Here is a 20,968-nt window from a genome sequence, read left to right as displayed (position 1 = left end):
AGAGGTCACTCTCCTGTGACTGACCCTGTATCTCGAGCGATCAAGGTAATTTGTAATCGAGTCATCTTTGCATCCGAGAACGTAAAGTCTGTTTTTTTTTTTTTTAAATGGAAATGCCAAACAGTCTTAACGTTGGCACCACTAGTAAATTCATTCATGGTAATTTTAATAAAGGAAGTTGGCAGTTTATGTTTTTTGAATTAATTTGAAAACAATGTCATTAAACATCAGCACACAAAAACGTCTAAAAAAAATTAGAGACGAAACAGCAAAAAAGGAACAAATTCGGTACCGCCAACAGTTTTTCGAAATTTGGAAACGAATAGTTCGCAAGCAGGAAGTTAGAAAAAGGGCCCGTTAAAATGTAGACGCAATTTGTAATGCAGGTTTGCGAAACATTCTCAATTTTTAGCAAGAAATTGACAAGAATACAAAATAAACATGAATGAGAAAGAACCTCGGACAGAACGCAATTAAATTAGTGTCTTGTGCATCGTTTTTGAAGAACGAGTTGAAAAAGTAACAATTTTAAAACTAAAGCTGAAGAAGAATTTATAAAATGCATCAACTTTGAACTCATTTCAATAAATTACACAAAATTTATTGCCGATCATCATAATACCCACTTGTATCTTTTCCTAAATAACTGTTTTCAACAGAATTTATGGAACGAGCGTATTCTGCTTCTTCCTCTCCAGCCTTACTCATTACGTCTTCCGCAGTTTGTTGCCATTGTGGTGCTAATTTGTGGTGATATTTAGAATATGTTTTTGAAGACATACACGGAATGTTTAAACATGATAACCATTCTTCTAAGTTATAAAAACCTCCCCCAATTGACATGATGCCATTTACAGCGCACGTATTTAAATCAATTTGATTATCAGGGGTAGTCTTTTGAGAATTTAAATGGAAAGACAACCCACACATGTCACATTTTAAAATAAATTTCGAAATCAATCCTGTCCGAATCTCTTTAACTAACTTACTTTAACTGTACATTTTGTAGAGTGCATTCAAATACTTTTGAATGATTCGAGATTTCTTGAAGACTTTCGAAAATATATTGGAAATCTATAATTCGGTTGCCTTCCACGGGTTCTATAAAAAGAAAATTAGATACTCAGCAAATAACAAAAATTTAGCAGGTTTTACCGTATGTGGGAATTTCCTTAGATTTATTTATAAGAGAAATGTCTTCCACAGTTTCCAAGAATTCTTCTGGTGTATTATTAACAGTTTCTGGAGATGTTTCAGCGGCTTCCTGCGGAGATGTAGCGTGTTCAAAAGATGGAACTTCTAGTTCTTCTTGTGGATCGCTGCAAATCTTTGACAAAACATTTTTTATAAAAAAACTCATACCAGGTGAATAAAAAGTATGGAATCAGACGTTTTTTGCTTAAAGTATTTTTGTATTACTTTAATTTATATTAATCATTATTTTCTGGAGGCAAATGATATTTACTCTGTATAAGTTGCCATTTTAACAAAAAAAATCGCATAACTCAAAAACAAAACAAGATTTCATTCTCAAGATACGATCACTATAGTACTTTAATTGCTATTAATTATTATTTTCTAGAGGCCAATGATTAAAAAAAAAGAAAAAGATTACTTACATTTTTATTATTCCGTAAGTTTTTCACATTTCCCTTTCTGCGTTTTCTAGATGAAAGCCTTCTCACATTTTTTCCATTTGCTTTGGCCATACCGAAATCAAAATAGACCTAAATATAGATAATAGGTAMGAATATTAAATAATACATAAAGATTTTTTGAAGTACTTACGTTCAATACAATAATAAAAGTAACTTTCACTAAATATAACTAGAACACTAAACTAAAAACACAACACTAAACACATACACGAATTAAAACTATTAAAATTTTTAACAAAGACCGAGATAAACGAAAGACTTCTTGGAGTTGTCCAGACGAAAATCCAAATGAAGGAAAATTTGTCTAAGATGCCCTTATGCCTGAGCGGGGAACGGATTGGAACCACGGGGGATCGGTTTCAGTTTTGTCAATTTATACCTATCTCTTCAATCACAACTACTGTTAGATGTGTTATAAACATTATTAAACAAAGGTTATTTAATTAAGATTTGCTGAAAAATATAAAAAAAAATAATTAAAGGTAAAATAAAATGGATAGATATCGATATCACAATGTAGGTATTCGTTTATTTACTACAGAATCCACAGAAAAGCGGCTGTTTGGAAACAAAATTATCCCAAGTAACTTAGCAGGTACCGAACGGTTGGATGCGGGTAGTAACATAAAGTAATTTAGAGATTGTACTTGCGGTTGCAGGCATTAGCTTTTAAGGGCTGGTTGTAAATTACAAATTTTAAACGGAATTTTAGATTGAAAATAATTCTACCACAATAACGTTGTTATTTATTAAGATATTTTCGTCGAATTTAAAACTATCGTCATAAATGTATATTTTCTACGTTTTAACCGAGGGAAATCCGCAAATTCTTTTTAGTTTTTGAATTAGACAGTTTGACGAATTTCTCATTTTTATGGAAAATTTGTTTTGTATTTAAATGACTTTAGAAACAAAATTTTGAAATTTTGCTCGGTTAAAGTGTACAAAATTGAATGCTCTTTCAAATAGTGTCGGTTTTACTAAAATCCGTTGATTAACTTCTTCTCTACAGTGGCAGAACTATACATTGAATGTTCCATAAGAGAGTTAGGTAGCGAGGCCTGGTGTAGTTTATAGTGCAATATGCCGAATGCTGATAATCTACCTTGTACCTCTCCAGAAAATGCTGAAAAAGCGAAAGAGACAAGAAAGAGACAACAGTGATAAATGTCAAAGTACGTGTCAAGTAAAAGTAAAAACGCCTAGGCGTAAAAACAGTGTTTTTACTCCATGTCTGAAAAGTAAAACTTTTAGCTGTGTCATTTAGTCATAAAAGTGGTCACTTTTGTGACGTTTGCAGATAAAAATATATTTTTTGCCTTCAGGTAAATGAAACGAAAATAAAAATATATTCTTTAGAAATCTTTTGCAGCCTAAAATATGTACAACTGAAATAAAGGTGTATTTTGAGGTTAGAAGTCTTTTACCTCCTTCATTACTTCATAATTTCACGTTTTTTTGGAATCTTTGTTTTTCAAATAATATTCATTTAATTTGTCATAAAACAAACTCTTATGATTATCCATTTTCCAACAATTACTAAATGTTACGGCCCGAAATACCTACTACACAATAAGATTTCAAGCTTTCAGCAAATGACTAAATACACTTCCGTCAAACGCTGTAACATTTAATGGTCTAACCGGTTACTTTGTTTGACGAGAATTATTTAGGCAATCCCTGAAATGACGTAAAATTTCAGTCAAACAAGGGAATATTCATCTGATTACAACGTCTGCCGGCAGTACGGCCAAAGACTAGGCTTTCCGCGGAATGACGCATTACGCCCAATGACTACGACATACGAACTGCGACTAGTTTAGAGAAGGAAATTCTGGTGTTGGAGGCTGCTGAACAAAATTGGCATATTGTGCAAAGAGCAATTGCAAGAGAAGTGGGATTCTGTTTATAGAATTTTAAAAAGTAACAAATTTCATCCCTGTCACATGCAGTTAGTGCAAGAACTACGAGATGCTGACTTCCCTTGTAGATTACATTTTTGTTATTTTGTTTGGGATCCAAACTTTATTAATAATGTTGTGTTTAGTGATGTTTGATTTTGTGTTTTGTGAATAGAATCGTGGCTTGTGAGCAGAGTGTGGGTGGCCACATAGATCATGGGCTATGAAATAATTAATTTTTGATTTACCTATTCCTTTTCTATAAAATAAAATTTCGATTATTCGAAAAATTGCCGTTGATTGAAATGTATTGTTGCATGTGCGTGTGACAGTGGCACTTCGTACAGCAAACTTTGATTCATGAAACTTTCAAAATTCTAATATAAATCAAGGATAAATCAATGGCTTTGTCTATTATGGGTTGTCTGCCAAGAGGGGTCAAGTGGGTCACCTAGTAGAAAAGGTAACAAAGAAGCTGAAACTTAAATTATAACTATGTTTGACGTTATTTGTGGCTTTTATTGAATTTTTTGTACTTTTACTAAATAATTATGAAAAAACATACAGGTGCGCCAGAACTCGCGCCCCAGAGAAAAATGCCATGTGGGTAAGGTGGGATTCCAGGAACATGAAAGAAATGTTAAAAAAATTCTATCTATAAAAATTTAGAAGTTATGAGAGTTTAAATTTTGCACTTTGACTCTATTTATTTCTGTTGGAAAAATAATTTTTCAAGTTTTTTTACTACGAGGAAACAAGGTAGCTGTATCCTAAATTGTAATTTTGTTTAACGTAATTTGTAGCTTTTATTGGCAAAATTTTTGTACTTCTAATAAATAATTATCCAAAAAACATATAAAAAATCATCCGTCTCATTAAATAGACATAAAAAAATGTGAAATGTCAAAAAATAAATGTCCAAATTTTTTGACAGATAGAATCTTTTAAACATTTTTTCCATGTCTCTGGTATCTTATCATACTTGAAATTTTTCTCTGGGGTGCGAGTTTTGACACATTCTGTATACAAGATCATCAGTAACATTAAATCAACATAAAATTGTATATTATGTTATTAGGAGTAAATGTGATAGTTTATGTGGAAAAGCTGAAGGTTTGTTTTGCCGAACGGAGTGAGACAAAAGATTTAGCTGAGTCACATAAACTCACTTTTACTCCAAATATCATATACTATTTTATCCGGAAACGTATTATCAAGTAAATCGACAAAATAATTAGGATGCTTTGCAGTAAAATCATAACAAACGTCTCGCGTCAGTTTAGGAATTTATATTGAGATTTTCGAATGTGTTGATTGATTTAACTAGTGAATAACTAATGTATAGTTTATAGTGCACAATGTCGAATGCTGATAATCTACACTGTATCCCTCCAGAAAATGCTGAAGCAGCCAAAGAAACAATAAAGAGACAACGACAACAATGGTAAATGTCATAATCTCATAATAAATGTCAGGTAAAAGTGAAAAACGCTTAGGCAAAAAACAGTGTTTTTCGGAGATACTTGCTTGAAATCTTTGCCTAATTGTTAGGCTACTTTATGTTTTCTTTGTATTGTTGGTTGCATACCATTTCTTATATAATAGTTGGCAACAGGTGTTACTACGGCAACCCGGCTTGTATGTATACAATTCTCTTAAATGTCATTTCCAATTATCCCAAATTCGTCTTTTTTGGCTTGATTGCAGCGTTTTTTGTGAAAAAACTTTAACTATAGTGTGTAAAAATGCGTTCGGTGCCAAAATGGGCCGACAAAATCCAAGACAACGAGAAAAAGGGCCAGACGTAAGTATTTTCAATTTTTTCATTTTCCGTGCGTTATAGCCCCCTTTCAGCATTTATGACTTGTGTTTCAACCCAGACGGCACTCAGTTGATTGTTGCGAGTGGTAATCACGTTCTAGTTTACGATACCAGCGACGGCAGTCTTGTCCAAACCCTCAAAGGCCACAAAGACAAAGTCCACGCTGTTTCGTACGCCAAAAACGGGCTGAAATTCGCCAGTGGCAGTGCCGACAAAACTGTGATAATCTGGTCGAGTAAACTTGAAGGCTTGCTCAAGTATAGCCACAGCGATTCGGTCCAGTGTATCCTGTTTAACCCCTTGTCGCACCAGTTGGCCTCTTGTGCTCTCACGGATTTCGCGTTCTGGAGCTCGGAGCAAAAGGCCGTGCAGAAGCATAAGACTAACGTTAAGATTAACGCGTGTTCGTGGACTAATGATGGACAGTACTTGGCTTTGGGGCTCAATAATGGGGTTATTTCAATCAGAAATAAGTTAGGGGAGGAGAAAGGGAGGATTGAGAGGCCCAATGGGCCGGCCATTTGGGCCCTATCGTGGAGTACGTGTAAAGAGGACCAAACTGATGTCTTGTGTGTGGCCGATTGGAATAAAACTTTGGCGTTTTACACACTTGGGGGAAAGTTGGTCGGAAAAGAAAGAAATATAGGGTTTGAGGCTTTGAGAATTAATTATTTTCCCAAAGGGGAGTATATTTTGATAAGTGGATTGAACAAGGCTTGTGTGATGTACACCAAGGATGGGATAAAACTCGATATGATTGGGGACCAGCAAAACGCCTGGGTTTGGTGCTGCGCCTCTCACCCAAGTGGGAATTTTGTGGTCATGGGGTGCCAAGATGGGACATTAGCCTACTACCAATTAATCTTTAACACTGTCCACGGATTGTACAAGGAACGATACGCATTTCGGGAAAACATGACTGACGTCATAATTCAACACTTAATAACCGAGCAAAAAGTTCGAATAAAGTGCCGAGATTTGATTAAAAAAATTGCAATTTATAAACACCGACTTGCTGTAGGTTTTTGTTATAATATTTGGCAACCATTGTGGTAATTATTTCAGGTTCAATTGCCGGAAAGGGTTGTCATCTATGAATTGTATTCGAATGATGCCAATGATATGCATTATCGTGCGAAAGAAAAAATCACCCAAAAATTAGACTGTAGTCTTTTGGTCGTGTGTACGGAGCATTTGGTTGTTTGTCAGGAGAAAAAATTGCAAAGTATGTTTTTCTCCGGCCAAAATGAGAAGGAATGGAATTTTGAGAGCCCTATCAGATATATTAAAATAATTGGTGGGCCGCCGGGGAAGGAAGGGCTGATTTTGGGGCTCAAAAATGGACAGGTTTGCAAATTTTTTTTTATTAAAAGTTATTAAAATTGAAAAAAAAACATCTTGCTTCCAAACTAAAAATAAAAAAGTAGTTGATTTTCGAAATTTAATTTAAATCAAAATTTTAATTTTATAATATTTCATTAACCAATGTTTCACTGTTCTAAAAAGATGTTTTAATTATTAAAGAACAAAACTAATCAACTTTCATAATTAAATTAAAATTAATAAAAAAGGACTAAACAATTTTTGAAATTTGAGTAAATTTATTGATTAACCATATTAATCAAATCATAAATCCAAAATTTAATTATTATCAAAAGTTTATTTTTATCAATCAATATTTATTATTATCCTCGGTATTATCACAATATTCTAATTAATTAATTAACGAAACTTTCCCACTTCAAACACTAAATTGTACAGGCTGTCCCAGCGAGTTGGTGAAGTAAGTCTATTACTGACTTTTTTACATTAACATAAAACATATTTAAGAAATTGATAGACACTAATTTAGTGCCTTGCCTAAAAATATTGTCAACTACATAGCGTGTTCCAAAAGAATGTTACTATACAAACTTTTATTGACATGATACATGATTTCGCATAAACTTCTTGCCCTCTATTATCTCTCGATAACAAAAAAAAACAAAAAAAAGAAGAAAATTCGGTACAAAAAGTTATTGTCTCAAAATAGAGATGAAAATGAGACATCTGAGGTGAAAATTTTAGAAAAAGGCATTTAACCGGGTTTGCATGCGAGCTCCTCATATGTTCCTTGACATTTCTGAATGTAGCTTTTTGTTTGTTAAAAGTTAAATAAATGGAATACCTTATTATTTTGTTTTTGCAACTAATAGATTAAATATAAAGTTATAAATGCCTATAATGGATAAATAAAAAGATATTTCACTTTTAATTTTAATTGTAGCAACAATACCTATCAATATTATAATCATTGTTGATAGCATGGCAACCATAGTAATTCCGCCACGGATTTGTTGGTTTATCCAGAGATCGTAAAAGCTGACAATATTGAAATGCGACTAGTTTTATTGTAAAAATAAAGAATGGTGGATTCATAAATGTGATTATTAAGTAATTTTTCTTCCATCTCTTGTGCAAATGTGCACTTTTAGGCTACTATTTTAGGTAGGAGTATTGGAAAGACAATTTAATAATCTCTTAGATGTAAAAACAATAAACAATGTGTTCCATTTAAATATTTTAAGTTATTGAATTTTTAACAAACGTCTTCATTTTTTTATCTTCACAAATACAACACACTAAAAATTGTTATAGTCTTACAGCTTGTATTTTTTTGCAGTAGAAAAAAATATTTCTGTTTTAGTTTTCTATAATAAATTTTTAAAGAGAGAGTACATTTTCGTCAAAATCGAGCAATAAAAGTTTAGCTTAAAAACATTGTAATAAAAAACTACATCTATAAATGCCAAGAAACATATGGTGTTCTATTTAAAAAATACAAGTTTGTATTGTAACTCATTTTTGGGACACGCTGTATAATTGAAAATAATTTTAAGCGATGCACTAAATTTGAATCTATCAATTTCCGATATACATTTTTTTTTAATTTTAACATTTAAAGATTAATAATGGACTTTACCAACTCGCTGGGATTCAGTGTTCTGATAATGTTTCTAATTAACAAAGAACGAAAACTAGTTAATTTTTAAAATTACACGACATAATTTCAAAATAAAAAATTAAAATTTCTATTTCGAAACTAGTAGACCCGAAATATTTTTTTTCAGGTTTGGGAGGTGCACTTGGACAACATCCACCCCCTCCTCAAGGTTACGGTAAACGGCGGTATCCGTTGCCTTGACTTGAGCCAGAAGAAATCCAAGTTAGCGGTGGTCGACGAAACCGGCCTTTTGCAGGTTTTCCATTCGAAAACCGGCGAATTATATTATCAAGAACCGGGCACAAACAGCGTCGCTTTTAATAATTTATACGAAGACATGGTCGCGTTCAGCGGCAACGGTTCTCTCGTGATAAAAGTATTGGATTTTCCGGCCCATCGGCAAAAAATGATGGGTTTTGTTGTGGGTTTATCTGGGGCGAAAGTATTTTGTTTGAACGGCGCATCAATGGTGACTCTCGAATTGCCATTGAGCGCCCCCATGTATCAATACATCGATAAGAAGATGTTCGATGAGGCTTACAAAGTTGCTTGTTTAGGTTTTCCTGTTACTTTTTTTGTGAAATATTTTGGGGTGAATAATTTGTTTAGGTGTGACGGATGGTGATTGGGACGAGTTGGGTCATTCGGCATTGGAAGCCCTCGAGTTTGAAGTCGCAAGATTAGCGTTTATCAAATTGCAAGATTTTCATTATTTGGAGTTGATTCAGGATTTGCAAGTAATTTTGTGCTTTTATATGGGGAACTCTAGCTTTAAATTTATTTCAAGGAACAACAAAAGAAAGGTGAAACGAATCGCGATGCTATGATTGGCGATATTTATGCACACAGAGGTAGATTGAAAGAAGCAGCCAGGTTGTATCAGAAGGCTGGACAAGAACATAAAGCTTTGACCATGTATACGGATTTAAGAATGTTCGATTTAGCACAGGTAAGCATAAATGTATTATTACAGTTAAGAACTAATTATGTAATGTGGCCAAAAATACTCAAAATCTACTCTCTTTATTGCAACATAAAATGAATAAAATGGAAATAAAAACTAATCAAGAAAAACTTTTTAAAATTTTCTTACAAAATCCTGTAAAAAATATTGCAGAAGTATTTAGATAGAGCTTTGTTAATAAAAGGACCATGAAATAATAAAGATTAAAAAATCTGCCGTGATACGGCAAAACCTAGTAACTCACTTTAATGCAATTTGACAGGAAAGTATATTTTAGAAAACTCTCTAGCCTTTTTGTTGTAATTACATTTCCAAAACTAGTTTCTTGGTTATACACTTAATTTTAAGCACCCAATTTAATGAAATACATTAAACATATGTAATTTTACTGAAACACAGTTACTAGGTTTTGAATGAAACATAAACACTCTTGCGAATAATGGCATTATAAACTAGTAACTTAAGTTACAAGGTTTTACCAAACGTATGAATAAAATATTATTTGTCAACAAGAATACGTAACTCTACTTACAAGATTTACATGCATAAAAATTGAACTATAAAAGGGGTGCATAGCCTAGCAACTTGAGTTGCTAGTTTTTTCATGCATAAAAATTGAAATATAAAAATGTGCAAAACCTAGTAACTCGAGTTGCTAGTTTCTACAGACGTATAGGTAGATATTTTCCCAGATACGAAAAAAAATGAGAGACGCAAATAAGTAAAACTGTGCGTCAGGCAAAGACGAAAAATATTCAAGTAGGTAAGTTTTGGCGCTAATTTCAAAAATACCATAAATTAGCAAAACCTAGTAACTCTAGTTACTAGCTTTTGCCGTATCACGGCAGAAATGTCCGGAAAGTCGTGCACTTCCTTGAAAGGGAGTACTTGGGTAGTTCTCCAGACTACTGAAAAAATGTTTAAAAAACCCTCTGTCAAAAAATTTTGATATTTATTTTTTGACATTTGATGTTTTTTTATTTAATTTTAATGATACTGATGATCTTGTATAATTATTTTTTATAATTATTTACTAAAGGTACAAGAATTTTGTCAATAAAAGCCACAAATAACAATAATCAAAGTTACAATTTAGGATACAGCTTCCTTCTTCTAATAGCCTGTAGCAAAAAAACTTAAAATTATTTTTCAAACAGAAATAAATAGTCAAAGTGCAAAATTTAAAGTTTCATAACTTTGAAATTTTTATAGATAGATTTTTTCAACATTTTTCCTGTTGTCTAGGGCACAAAACATTATAAATTTTCATTGTTTTTGCCACAATGTTCAATATAAAATAGTAACAATACAGGGTGTGTCAGAACTCAGGCCCCAGAGAAAAAGTCAGATAAGATACCAGGAACATGGAAAAAATGTTTAAAAATTTTTGACATTTTTTTATTTTTTGACATTTGAATTTTTTTATGTCGTTTTAATGATACTGATGATCTTGTATAGGTATGTTTTTTTATAATTATTTAGTAAAGGTACAAAAAGTTTGCCAATAAAAGCCACAAATAATAAATTTAGGATACAGCTTCCTTGTTTATTCTTCTAATAGCTTGTAGCAAAAACTTGTAAAATTATTTTTCCAACAGAAATAAATAACAAAATTTAAACTCTAACAATTATTATAGACAGAATTCTTTTAACATTTTTTTCATGTTCCTGGTATCTTACCTTACATTTTTCTCTAGGGCGCGAGTTCTGGCGCACCCTGTTTAGATACACTACTGCAAAAAATTAAAAAAACAAAAAAATTCCTAAATGTTTGGTGATACATACAGGGTGAATATAAAGTATGGAACCAAGCGGTCTTATTTTTAATCATTTGCCTCCGGAAAATAATTAATAAATAAATTAAAGTAATATAAAAAATGTGATCGTAATTTCAGAACGAAATTTTGTTTTGTTTTTGAGTTATGCGATTTTTTTTGTCAAAATTGCAATTTATGTAAAAAAAAATTTTTGAAAAAATTAAAAATAAAGCAGATAGTTGTAATCCTTAGAGTATAGCTTTTATGAGAAAAATGATTTTATAGTGGGTTGCCATTTAAAAATATTATTTTTTTTGTAGAACTCAAAAATAAAAGGAAATGTCGAAAAATTTTATTCTTGTTAAATCATCACATTTTTATAGTACTTTAACATTCATCAATTAGTTTTTTCAAAAAATAAATACTTTAAGCAAAAAACGTTTGGTTCCATACTTTTTATTCACCTGGTTCTTGAAAGGCTATATCTCAGTGAAGAATGGTCGTATCTAGATTAAAAAAAAAACATTTTGAAGCTTCAAGTTTCTAGTTTTGAAATCTTTTGGCAACAAATTTTTCTGTGCTACGATTATCATGCAATCCTAAGAAATAACGCGAGAAAAGAGAATTGTAATTTTTGTTTTGTTTTTTGGTCCACGGACTTGTGGAATTTTTTTACTTACCTAATCAATGCATGGGCTGTATAATTTCTTAATTTTGCTTTAATATGCTATTTTTATAATTTCCTCACGTCAATTTGTCGCTAAGACAGGTAACTGGCTTTAAGTGAAAAGGGATCCTTTTGTGTTTGATCCTCGATGTCTCTGCAACCAAAGAATGTAAGGATAGTTTCAAAAACTGAAATAAATGATCCTTTTACGATTTTTTGAAAAACTTTTTTTTTAAATTTTCCACATTGATTTAAAGGAAAGAGAAAAAAGTAACTTTTTGCTACAAATATTGATGGGAAGACTAATTTTTTAAGTGTTTTTATAGTTTAGTGTACCTCCCATAGCCCTGTAAATTTTTAAATTGATGTAATTAATAATCGAAAGAATATGTTTTCGTCAAAAAAACCTAAGAAATCGACCACTAAAAGTTTATCTTAAGAACATTGTAGTCATTGTAGTAAAAAGCTACATCCAAAAATGCCAATTATGGTGTTTTATTTAAAAAAATATAAGTTTGTATTAAAACTTAATTTTGGAACACGCTGTATAGATGAAAATAATTTCAGGCGATGCACTAGATTAGTACAACCTATCAATTTCCAGTATAATGTTTAAAAAAAAAATCATAATGGACTTTACCAATTCGTTGGGACACCTGTCTAGTAATTGACGCAAAACTGTTTTCAAGAAGATTAAATTTGTATATTAAATAACAGTTTTCAAAGATTTGAAAAAAGCTCAAAACCACGTTGATTTAGACTTTGTACTCTATGAACGCTAAACGAGGTTTTGTGGATTTATTTTTCTCAATTTGTTTTGTGTTATTTTTTGAAGGAGTACCTCGGTTCGAGCGACAACACCGACTTGATCCGCCAGAAGGCCGATTGGGCCAAAAACATAAACGAACATAAAGCCGCTGCCGAAATGTACTTATCAGTGGGCGACACGCAATCTGCGATTGATATTTACGGCGAAAAGGGATGGATTGATCAGTAATTTCACATTTTTTTTACATATTTCTGTATAAAAAAAAATCAGACTTACAGAATTGGGTCGCCGTCTCGACAAAGCCGAGAGATCGGCTCTGTTATCAATTGCCGAGCATTTGAAACGTCTAAATCAGCCCTCGTTCGCCGCGGAGATTTACCGCCGTTTGGGCGATTCGGCCTCAGTTTTATCCCTACATGTTGAGGCGAAAGAATGGTCGCAAGCCTTTTCTTTAGTCCAGACACAGCCCCAATATAAAGCTCTGGTTTACGTACCATATGCACACTGGTTGGCCGAAAATGACAAGTTTGTGCAAGCACAGAAAGGTTGTAATTTGAGAATTTCTTTGATTTTTGAAGTAATTTTGAAACTTTAGCGTTTTATAAGGCAGGAAGGCCCGACGAAGCTTTTAAAGTTTTACAACAGCTTGTTGATAATGCGATTAGTGAGTGTAGGTTTCAGGATGCTGGGTATTACTACTGGATTGTTGCGAGGCAGTTTTTGGATTTAGCCAAAGATGGGTCTGTTGTATTTTAGTCGTGTCTATTTTCACGCAGTGATAAATATTTTTGATAATAGTAAAATAAAATTTTCGTTTTCATTACAAGTGTAAATAGACAGGACCTTTTATTTTTTTGAGTAATTTTTACATGAAGTTAGCAAACAAGTTGAAGCACTAACGACAAGTTCTTGCTATACAGGCTGCCTCAAAGTAAATACATTTTAACCACGTGCAGAAGTCGTCAAATACAATTTTTTTTATGTGCATTTTTTCAAAAATGCAGTTGTTAAGTTAAAATTATAAATTGTTTTCTTGTAGAATCTCGTACCTACCGTTGATTTGTTATTAGGTTGAAACAAATAACAAATATCACCTTATTATTTATTTATAAACGTTGTAAAATTGATTAATGTTCATTAACATTTATTACTTCAACCATAAAATTATGTTTATAATTAAATTTATGTTCATTAACAGAAAGCTAAAAGAATTATTTTTACAAAATTACATAGATACTAATTTTTGCATTGTAAAATTCCAAAAACTCACCAATTTGTTTATTTTGATGTAATAGACGCTGCTCAGCACTTAACAATAATACCTCGAAAAATACATTTGGAACAGTTTCCATACGCTAGCATAATTTCCATATTTTAATGTCCGGCATTTTATCAGAAAATGGGTATTTAAAAAAAAATAACTAAACGTAAATAATAATTGTCAGTTGAACGCGCCTCCACTCCGGTCGAAAGACGCAAAAAAACTCCCTAACAAATTCACGTTCACTGCTTTTAATTGATCTGAACGGTTGTTATTTTACAAGGGGTAAAATGTTTAAAAAATATCGATTTCGAAGAAATGATACATAACAATACTTGTTCTTGACATCAGTCGCTTCTCGTTAAAATTAATGAACTTATTTCTGAGACACGTTGTATAGTACCGTGCGATCAAATAAAAAATAAATTAGAGTAGGCGTCGATTAAATTCTACAGTTGGCAAAACATTGGCTGGAAATTTTCCACACAAACTGAAAGTGAAAATGACCAAAAATGACCAACATTTTCTGCTCTAAAGTGAACATTATTTCACTCAAAAAGAATAAAACTCAAACTTGTCAAAGTTTCCGCCGACATTTGATGTCAAAAATCAGGATTGCCATCTGAAGGACTTTAATCACCGCCTACTCTAATTTATTTTTTCTTTTGATCGCACGGTAGTTTGTGCTTTGTCAGTACGTCATACATAGTGCTTCATATCTCAATGGTGGCGAAACAAAAAATTGTTATTTTTCTAATTATTTTTCAACGCAATAGCACGAATCGTGTGGATTTCGATTTTATTTACTACTTCGTTAATGTTTTAATGCAGCAAAAAATATGTAAAATTATTTTTCTATTTTGCGTCTGAAAGAAAGCTTATTTTGATAGCAAAACCGATTCTTTAATGAGCCATTTCAACACCGATTTGGATGCTGAAATAGACTAGAACAATTTACTGTTTAGAGGTTAGAAATGGTGATTTTCAGCGACGTTTTGAGCGATTTCTCTTTTTTCAGGTGGTATGCATGAAATTTTTGCAGTATTCATTGTTAATTCAACAAAATTTTGAGAAATACTTGAGACGACTTGACACTTCAAAAATGGAACTTTCAAACTTTGTTACATTTATTACCAACCACAACCTTATTGTTTCATAAGTCATTTGTGGGAACTCTTCCTTTATAAAACTCGCGCTTTGCTGCTCGTTTCACAAAACTTAAACTCTTTCCACAAAACTTGCCTTACGAAACGCGTTTTTTAATAGTATATTAGTTTCCAACAGGAATAAATAGGGTCAAAGTGTAATATTTAAACCTCTATAATTTTAAAATTTTTTTCCATGTTCTTGGTATTTACCTTATCTTACTTGGTATGCTGCTCAAATGCATGGGCTAATCGCACATTATATAACTTTTAACAATAATTAATTTTTAATACTCCTTCTATAAACCGACACTTAGTTTTAGCAGATTTTTAATAAAATGACCATATTTTTAGCTACTGTCAATCATAGTTGACAAGTTGTATGTACATATTTTTGATAGGAAAATAGAATAGCTGTTATTAATTTGAAATTGTCATTCATTTTAACGTTAAAGCTTGAATTACATTAAAGTGTCAGAAAAGTGACGACCAAAGTATTTCGTCTCCAACTGTACAAAAAATCTTTATTTTATTTAAAATTTGCTAACACTGGGACATGATGACAAAGCTTTTTAAAGCACTAACGAAATACTATAAATAAATTTCCAAATACTTTAATTAGTGTTTCAATTATTATGCTAAAAGAATTTTTAGAAAAAAAAAAGATTTGTTAACACTGGAACTTGGAAGCACTAATAAAGCACTAAGCAATGTTTAAACTTAAGATTAGTGGTTCTAATTTTTTATTTATACCCTAATTTATAACATTTTTTGTTTGTTTCACTATTACATTAAGATGTGAAGCACTAATGAAATAGGTACCAACTAGTGACAAGAATGTATCCCAGTGATTCAATTTGCTGCTAACTTGCCTTATCTTATTTTTATTGTTGCTGCGATTGTAGCACAAACAATCAGAGCGAAATGTTGGCAAATTATGAGATCAATGATCGTCTTGCTGGCATTTATTACGCATTTCATGCCGTCCATCGATATTTGGAGGAGCCTTTTACATCCTACATGCCGGAAGCTTTATTTAATATCGCGCGATTTTTAATGACTGAGACTAGTCACAACAACAGACCAAAAGGAATTTCTCTATTGTAAATGATTTCAAATTAAATAAATAAAGCTTTTAATTGGTGATTTCCAGCGCAATTTTGTATTGTCTCTCAAAACAAGCGCGCAAATTGGGCGCAAATAAACTCGCAAAACAGATTCTAGATCGGATGCAAACCCTCCGAATTCCGCAAAAATTTCAAGAACAAGTCGAAATTGCGACGATTGCTGCCCGAGCTCGGGCTTATAGCGATCCAGAAGAATTGCTACCAATGTGTTATCGCTGTTCGACTTATAATCCCTTGGCAAGTGCCAGTAATAGATGTGTGAATTGTGGTCAAAAGTTTGTCCACTCGTATGTCAGTTTTGGTAAGTTGACTTAAGATTATGTTAATTGGAATAACAGAGGGCGACAAAAAAAAGTCAGTCGTGACAACTTGATAAATTATATATCATTTTGTTCGTCTCAGTGAGACAAATCAAATGCACTAAAAAAAATTTCAAAAAGTCCACGCACTTTGAACTAATTAATTTTTTTCTGATTTAAATGAATTTAAAATACTTTAACTTTAAAAAATCATTACTCAATAACTATTACGCCAATTTTCTTTAAATAAAGACCATTCTAAAGGGATGGATTTGCCCTTTAGAATTGTATAAAATTTGAAATTGAATATTGGCAAACTTTTTTTCGAGCAGTGTTCGAAGAAGTTCGAAGTAAATCGAAATAATCTAAGAAAAACCCTACGAGTAATTTTTTTTCCATCATTACCATCGTGTAGAGAAAAAATATACCGAGTAGTTTTCAAGATATGATTTTTTGAAGTTAAGATTTGCTATTCAGGTATTGCGCCATATAGGAGAAATGCATGTTAATCTTACTTAAAATTGCATTTTTATAAAAGTATTTGTTTTAAGACTCTTCTTTTGCTTAAAAATGGTTAATTGCACCTTCTTTGTTCTAATTAGAATAAACAAAAACTGTTTCTTTACTTAAAACAAACAAAGAGTACCTGTGAACTAATTAAATCAAATAAAGAGTTTTTTTGTTGTAAAAATGATCACTGATCATTGAGCAAAGAGGATCTAGAAGTTTAAGGCACGAGCCTTAAATATAAGGGCAAATCTTTTTCACATCAAATCACTTTCCATTCAGATTTCGACTTGTTCACTTTGTTCTAGCTTTCTGAACTTTTTTTGAAAATGTTCTTAGCAAATGCTTTCTCAGCACTTTTGAGTGATGTTAAATGCAATAAGTCACCTGATTTATTTTGTTGGTCCATTCTACGATTAGCTTCAGTTAGCTTGTAGGTAGTAGTTGTTGTGATAACAGTTGCACACGAAGCAACTGACTTATTGCATTCAACATCACTTGAAAGTGTTAGAATCTGAATGGAAAGTGATATAATTTGAAAAAGATTTGCTCTTATATTTAAAGCTACTGCTTTAAACTTCTAGATCCTTTTTGCTTAATAATCAGTGATCATTTTTAGAACAAAAAAAACTCTTTATTTGCTTCAACTAGTACGCAAGTACTCTTTGTTTGTTTTAAGTAAAGAAACAGTTTTTGTTTATTCTAATTAGAACAAAGAAGATGCAATTGACTACTTTTAAGCAAAAGAAGAGTCTTAAAACAAATATTTTTATAAAAATGCAATTTTAAGTAAGATTAACATGTATTTCTCCTATATGGCGCAATGCTTGAATAGCAAACCTTTACTTCAAAAAATCATATCTTGAAAACTACTCGGTATATTATTTTGAAAATTTGGATTCTTACTAATAAAAAGATGCTCTACACGATGGTGATGAAGAAAAAAAATTTACTCGTAGGGTTTTTCTTAGATTACTTCGATTTACTTCGAAAGTTTGCCAATATTCAATTTCAAATTGCATATCATCCTAAAGGGCAAAGCCATCCCTTTAGAATGGTCTTTATTTGATAGTTATTGAGTAATGATTTTTTAAAGTTAAAGTATTTTAAATTCATTTAAATTAGAAAAAAATTATTTAGTTGAAAGTGTGTTGACTTTTTGAAATTTTTTAGTGCATTTGATTTGTCTTACTGAGACGAACAAAATGATATAAAATTTGTTGTCACGACATGACTTTGTTTTTGTCGCCCTGTGTAATGATCACTTGCAGAAATTTTGCCTTTGGTCGAGTTTATCTTGCAAGACGGAATCACCGATATAGAAGCCGTTCGTTTAATTGAAACTCCTCCTAATGATCTTGGAAAAGAAGAAAATTGGAAACAAGAAATATCGGAAAGTCGGGAAACTCTCCAGTTGGATATTGACGAGGAAGAAAAAGATCCTTTTACTGCAAGACTTGAGGTTTCTAACAATTTCGAGTTGGTTTTGTCTTAGCAATTTTTTTGTAGAGCGGATCGGGCGATGGAAATAATTTCTCACCGGTCACAGTTAATAAAAAGATTCTTTTAGCAATGGATAGTAGTTCAGTTTTGATTTGTAAATGGGGGCCTCCATTGCGGTACCAGTTTTTCAAAAATTTGCTACCCGAATTGCAAATAACGATGTGTAATTCGTGTTTTAAGGTATTTTGGTTTTGTGTTAAAATAATTAAAATAAACTGGATTTGTTGTTTTAGGCATTTCATGTTGATGATTTCGAGTTACAGCTACTACAGAAGGGCTATTGTCCCTTTTGTAGGGCACCTCCAGAGAATTCCTTAAATAGTGATTCAGTTGATGACTTATTAGTGTGATAAAATGTAAATTATTACCTTTTTCCGTCCATAAATGTGATTAAATGTAAGGTTTTTTTATTTGAACCACTTTCCAATTTAAATTTGGCGCTTTGTGTAGGTAGCGCTAGTGTCGATTTTTGCATATCCGGATGGCAAGTCGGCCATTTTTTTCTCTTCTCCAATTTGTTGTGTTTGAGGTAGGTGTTTTACGAATTTTTCATTGAATTTATAAAAAGAAAATGCAAAATTTATTGGAAAACAGTTTTCCAATGTCCTAAATTCATATTTATCACTTCATTGGTGCGTAATTAGAGATTTTCACAATTTTATCGCACAGTGTGGAACTACCACGTGGGAGAGAGAATTGAAACTCAACTTTGAATAAAACAATTTTTTTTTAATTTTCAGGTACACAATGTCTGCCCATTTAGTGTGGAGTATTATCCGCAATAATAACGCTTTTTTGCGTAAAAAGCGCAACATTGGGAAACCTTTCAGTACTGTAAGTACGTATTTGAATTAATTATTTTTTTCTAATTAATAACATGATGATTTTTACCACCAAGATCTCCGAAAGTTATGACGATGACTTATTAAATCTGAGGTTTTTTAAAATTACATAAAACTTGATTTTAGTTACTCAAATTTAATACAATATGATTTCTAGGAACCCAACAATTTGACAAACGTGAGTTCGTACAGATACAATGGCTTGATCCACAAAAAAACTGTGGGTATTGTGGACGCACCTGATAAGAAAGGCTTCACCGTCGTGTACAAAAAGTCTAATAAACAGGTAATTAAAATCAGTAATTTTGCAACAAAAATATTTAGTTTTTTTTTCAGAATAAGCCAAGGCAATGTATTGTGAAAAGGACGATGAAATCGGGGCCTAGGAGGTCTTTGGCCAAGCTGGAAAGGCTTTTGAAGGCCAACAAATACCGAACTGACTTGACCAAGGCGGCCCTTCGCAGAGCCAGCGCCGTTCTCAGGTCACAGAAACCTCTACCCGCCAAAAAACCAAAGGCGAAGAAACAAGAATAACTTTGATTTAAATAAAGTTTCGTATTATAATTCTTGAGTTTGATTCTGTTAACATAACCTCAAACATGTAACGTGTTAGTGTGAAATGGCCACATCAGAGCATTTGGCTTCGTCAGATTTTATAAAATCGGTGCATAAAAAATTACGAAATAATGCAAAAGCTTTGGGAGTTAACAAAGCTTGGCAGAAACATTGTGAAGATGAGGAAAATCTAACTAAATACGCCTTAGAAATGCAAAATCTTGCAACAAATCACTGGGAGAATACAAAAAACGTTAAAGCTGCTTCAAGAGTCGAGTGGGTGTATAATTTTTGCGAGAAATATTTTCTAGAGGAAATTTTCAAACATAGACAACGAGAGCTCGAGATTGCTAGAAAACTCAATTGGGAAGTGCCAGATTTTGCATTGGTTGTGAAAAATCGGAAACTTGAACTATTGGATGTGGGGAGTTGTTATAATCCTTTTAAAAAATACCCTTGTTTTAGTGTTACCCCAATAGATATAGCTCCTGCCACTAGTGATGTCTTTAAGTGTGATTTTCTAAATGTAAATTTAACTTCAAATCATTGTGAAAACGATTTGGAAATAATTGGACTAGAAAAAGAATCGTTTGACGTAATAGTTTTTAGTCTCTTATTGGAATATTTGCCTTCACCAATCCAAAGACACGCTTGTTGTGAAAAAGCTTACGATTTATTAAAACCAGAAGGCATTTTAATTATTATAACTCCCGACTCGAAACATGTAGGGGCGAACGCCAAAATTATGAAATCGTGGCGTTTTATTTTAGCCAAAATGGGTTTTTCACGTATTAGATATGAAAAGTTATTGTATTTACATTGTATGGTGTTTAGAAAAAGTCTAAAACGTGAAATAGCCCAACGTTGGGCCCACTTACAGAGTGGGAAACCTTATTACGAGGAAATTGTCATCCCGCAGGATTTCAACAAATCTGAAGCAACTTCAGGTGTGACAAATGATGCTATTAACAACTATGAAGTGTCTTTATTTGATGAACTGCCCCAAAGTGTTGAATAAATTTTTATTGTTTTTTTGATGTGTTTGATTCAAATAGCCCGCCTTATGAAAGTTAGGGAAATTTACTATACCCGGAAATGGTTATTTTATTTTAACAAACTGAGGCACTTTCGGATTCACTTTTAAAATCATTTTTACGAAAGAACTTGTACCATAAATACGTGTTGAATATTTTTTTTATTGTTTGTTC

At 32.1% G+C, this 20,968-nt stretch overlaps 3 protein-coding genes across 5 annotated transcripts; all 3 read left to right on the top strand.

The window, feature by feature from the left end:
• Nucleotides 1-5,146: 5,146 nt before the first annotated feature.
• LOC123014994 (intraflagellar transport protein 122 homolog) lies at nt 5,147-18,837 on the top strand. Of its 3 annotated transcripts, XM_044414383.1 has the most exons (16): nt 5,147-5,197; nt 5,267-5,363; nt 5,414-6,398; nt 6,447-6,728; nt 8,492-8,921; nt 8,974-9,101; nt 9,152-9,313; nt 12,588-12,745; nt 12,792-13,066; nt 13,117-13,261; nt 15,833-16,030; nt 16,081-16,355; nt 18,132-18,322; nt 18,370-18,543; nt 18,597-18,759; nt 18,814-18,837. In XM_044414383.1, the coding sequence occupies exons 2-15, from the start codon at nt 5,305-5,307 to the stop codon at nt 18,711-18,713; spliced, it is 3,579 nt and encodes a 1,192-aa protein (XP_044270318.1). In that variant the 5' UTR covers nt 5,147-5,197; nt 5,267-5,304; the 3' UTR covers nt 18,714-18,759; nt 18,814-18,837. The 3 variants fall into 3 exon arrangements, with proteins under 3 accessions (XP_044270318.1, XP_044270316.1, XP_044270317.1); XM_044414381.1 differs by lacking the exon at nt 5,147-5,197 and having other exon boundaries at nt 5,210-5,363; XM_044414382.1 differs by lacking the exons at nt 5,147-5,197; nt 18,814-18,837 and having other exon boundaries at nt 5,210-5,363; nt 18,597-18,763.
• LOC123014998 (60S ribosomal protein L28) lies at nt 18,830-19,769 on the top strand. Its single transcript, XM_044414390.1, has 4 exons — nt 18,830-18,892; nt 19,104-19,197; nt 19,363-19,491; nt 19,542-19,769. Exons 2-4 carry the CDS (start codon nt 19,111-19,113, stop codon nt 19,737-19,739), a joined length of 414 nt encoding a protein of 137 aa, XP_044270325.1. The 5' UTR covers nt 18,830-18,892; nt 19,104-19,110; the 3' UTR covers nt 19,740-19,769.
• LOC123014996 (S-adenosylmethionine sensor upstream of mTORC1) lies at nt 19,736-20,792 on the top strand. Its single transcript, XM_044414387.1, has one exon. The coding sequence runs from the start codon at nt 19,825-19,827 to the stop codon at nt 20,776-20,778; it is 954 nt and encodes a 317-aa protein (XP_044270322.1). The 5' UTR covers nt 19,736-19,824; the 3' UTR covers nt 20,779-20,792.
• Nucleotides 20,793-20,968: the final 176 nt, after the last annotated feature.

Source organism: Tribolium madens, unplaced genomic scaffold (assembly GCF_015345945.1).
Source record: "Tribolium madens isolate multiple individuals breed KSU strain unplaced genomic scaffold, Tmad_KSU_1.1 Scaffold_97;HRSCAF=244;Tcas5.2_LG3a, whole genome shotgun sequence".
NCBI classification, from domain to species: domain Eukaryota; kingdom Metazoa; phylum Arthropoda; class Insecta; order Coleoptera; family Tenebrionidae; genus Tribolium; species Tribolium madens.
This window is presented reverse-complemented; position numbering and strand designations above follow the sequence as displayed.

Coding starts and splice junctions, on each gene's coding strand:
- LOC123014996 (XM_044414387.1), top strand. CDS start 19,825: ATGGCCACATCAGAGCATTTGGCTTCGTCAGATTTTATAAAATCGGTG.
- LOC123014998 (XM_044414390.1), top strand. CDS start 19,111: ATGTCTGCCCATTTAGTGTGGAGTATTATCCGCAATAATAACGCTTTT. Junction 19,198..19,362: donor TTGGGAAACCTTTCAGTACT/GTAAGTACGTAT, acceptor TATGATTTCTAG/GAACCCAACAATTTGACAAA. Junction 19,492..19,541: donor ACAAAAAGTCTAATAAACAG/GTAATTAAAATC, acceptor TTTTTTTTTCAG/AATAAGCCAAGGCAATGTAT.
- LOC123014994 (XM_044414383.1), top strand. CDS start 5,305: ATGCGTTCGGTGCCAAAATGGGCCGACAAAATCCAAGACAACGAGAAA. Junction 6,399..6,446: donor TTTATAAACACCGACTTGCT/GTAGGTTTTTGT, acceptor TAATTATTTCAG/GTTCAATTGCCGGAAAGGGT. Junction 12,746..12,791: donor GAAAAGGGATGGATTGATCA/GTAATTTCACAT, acceptor AAAAAAAATCAG/ACTTACAGAATTGGGTCGCC.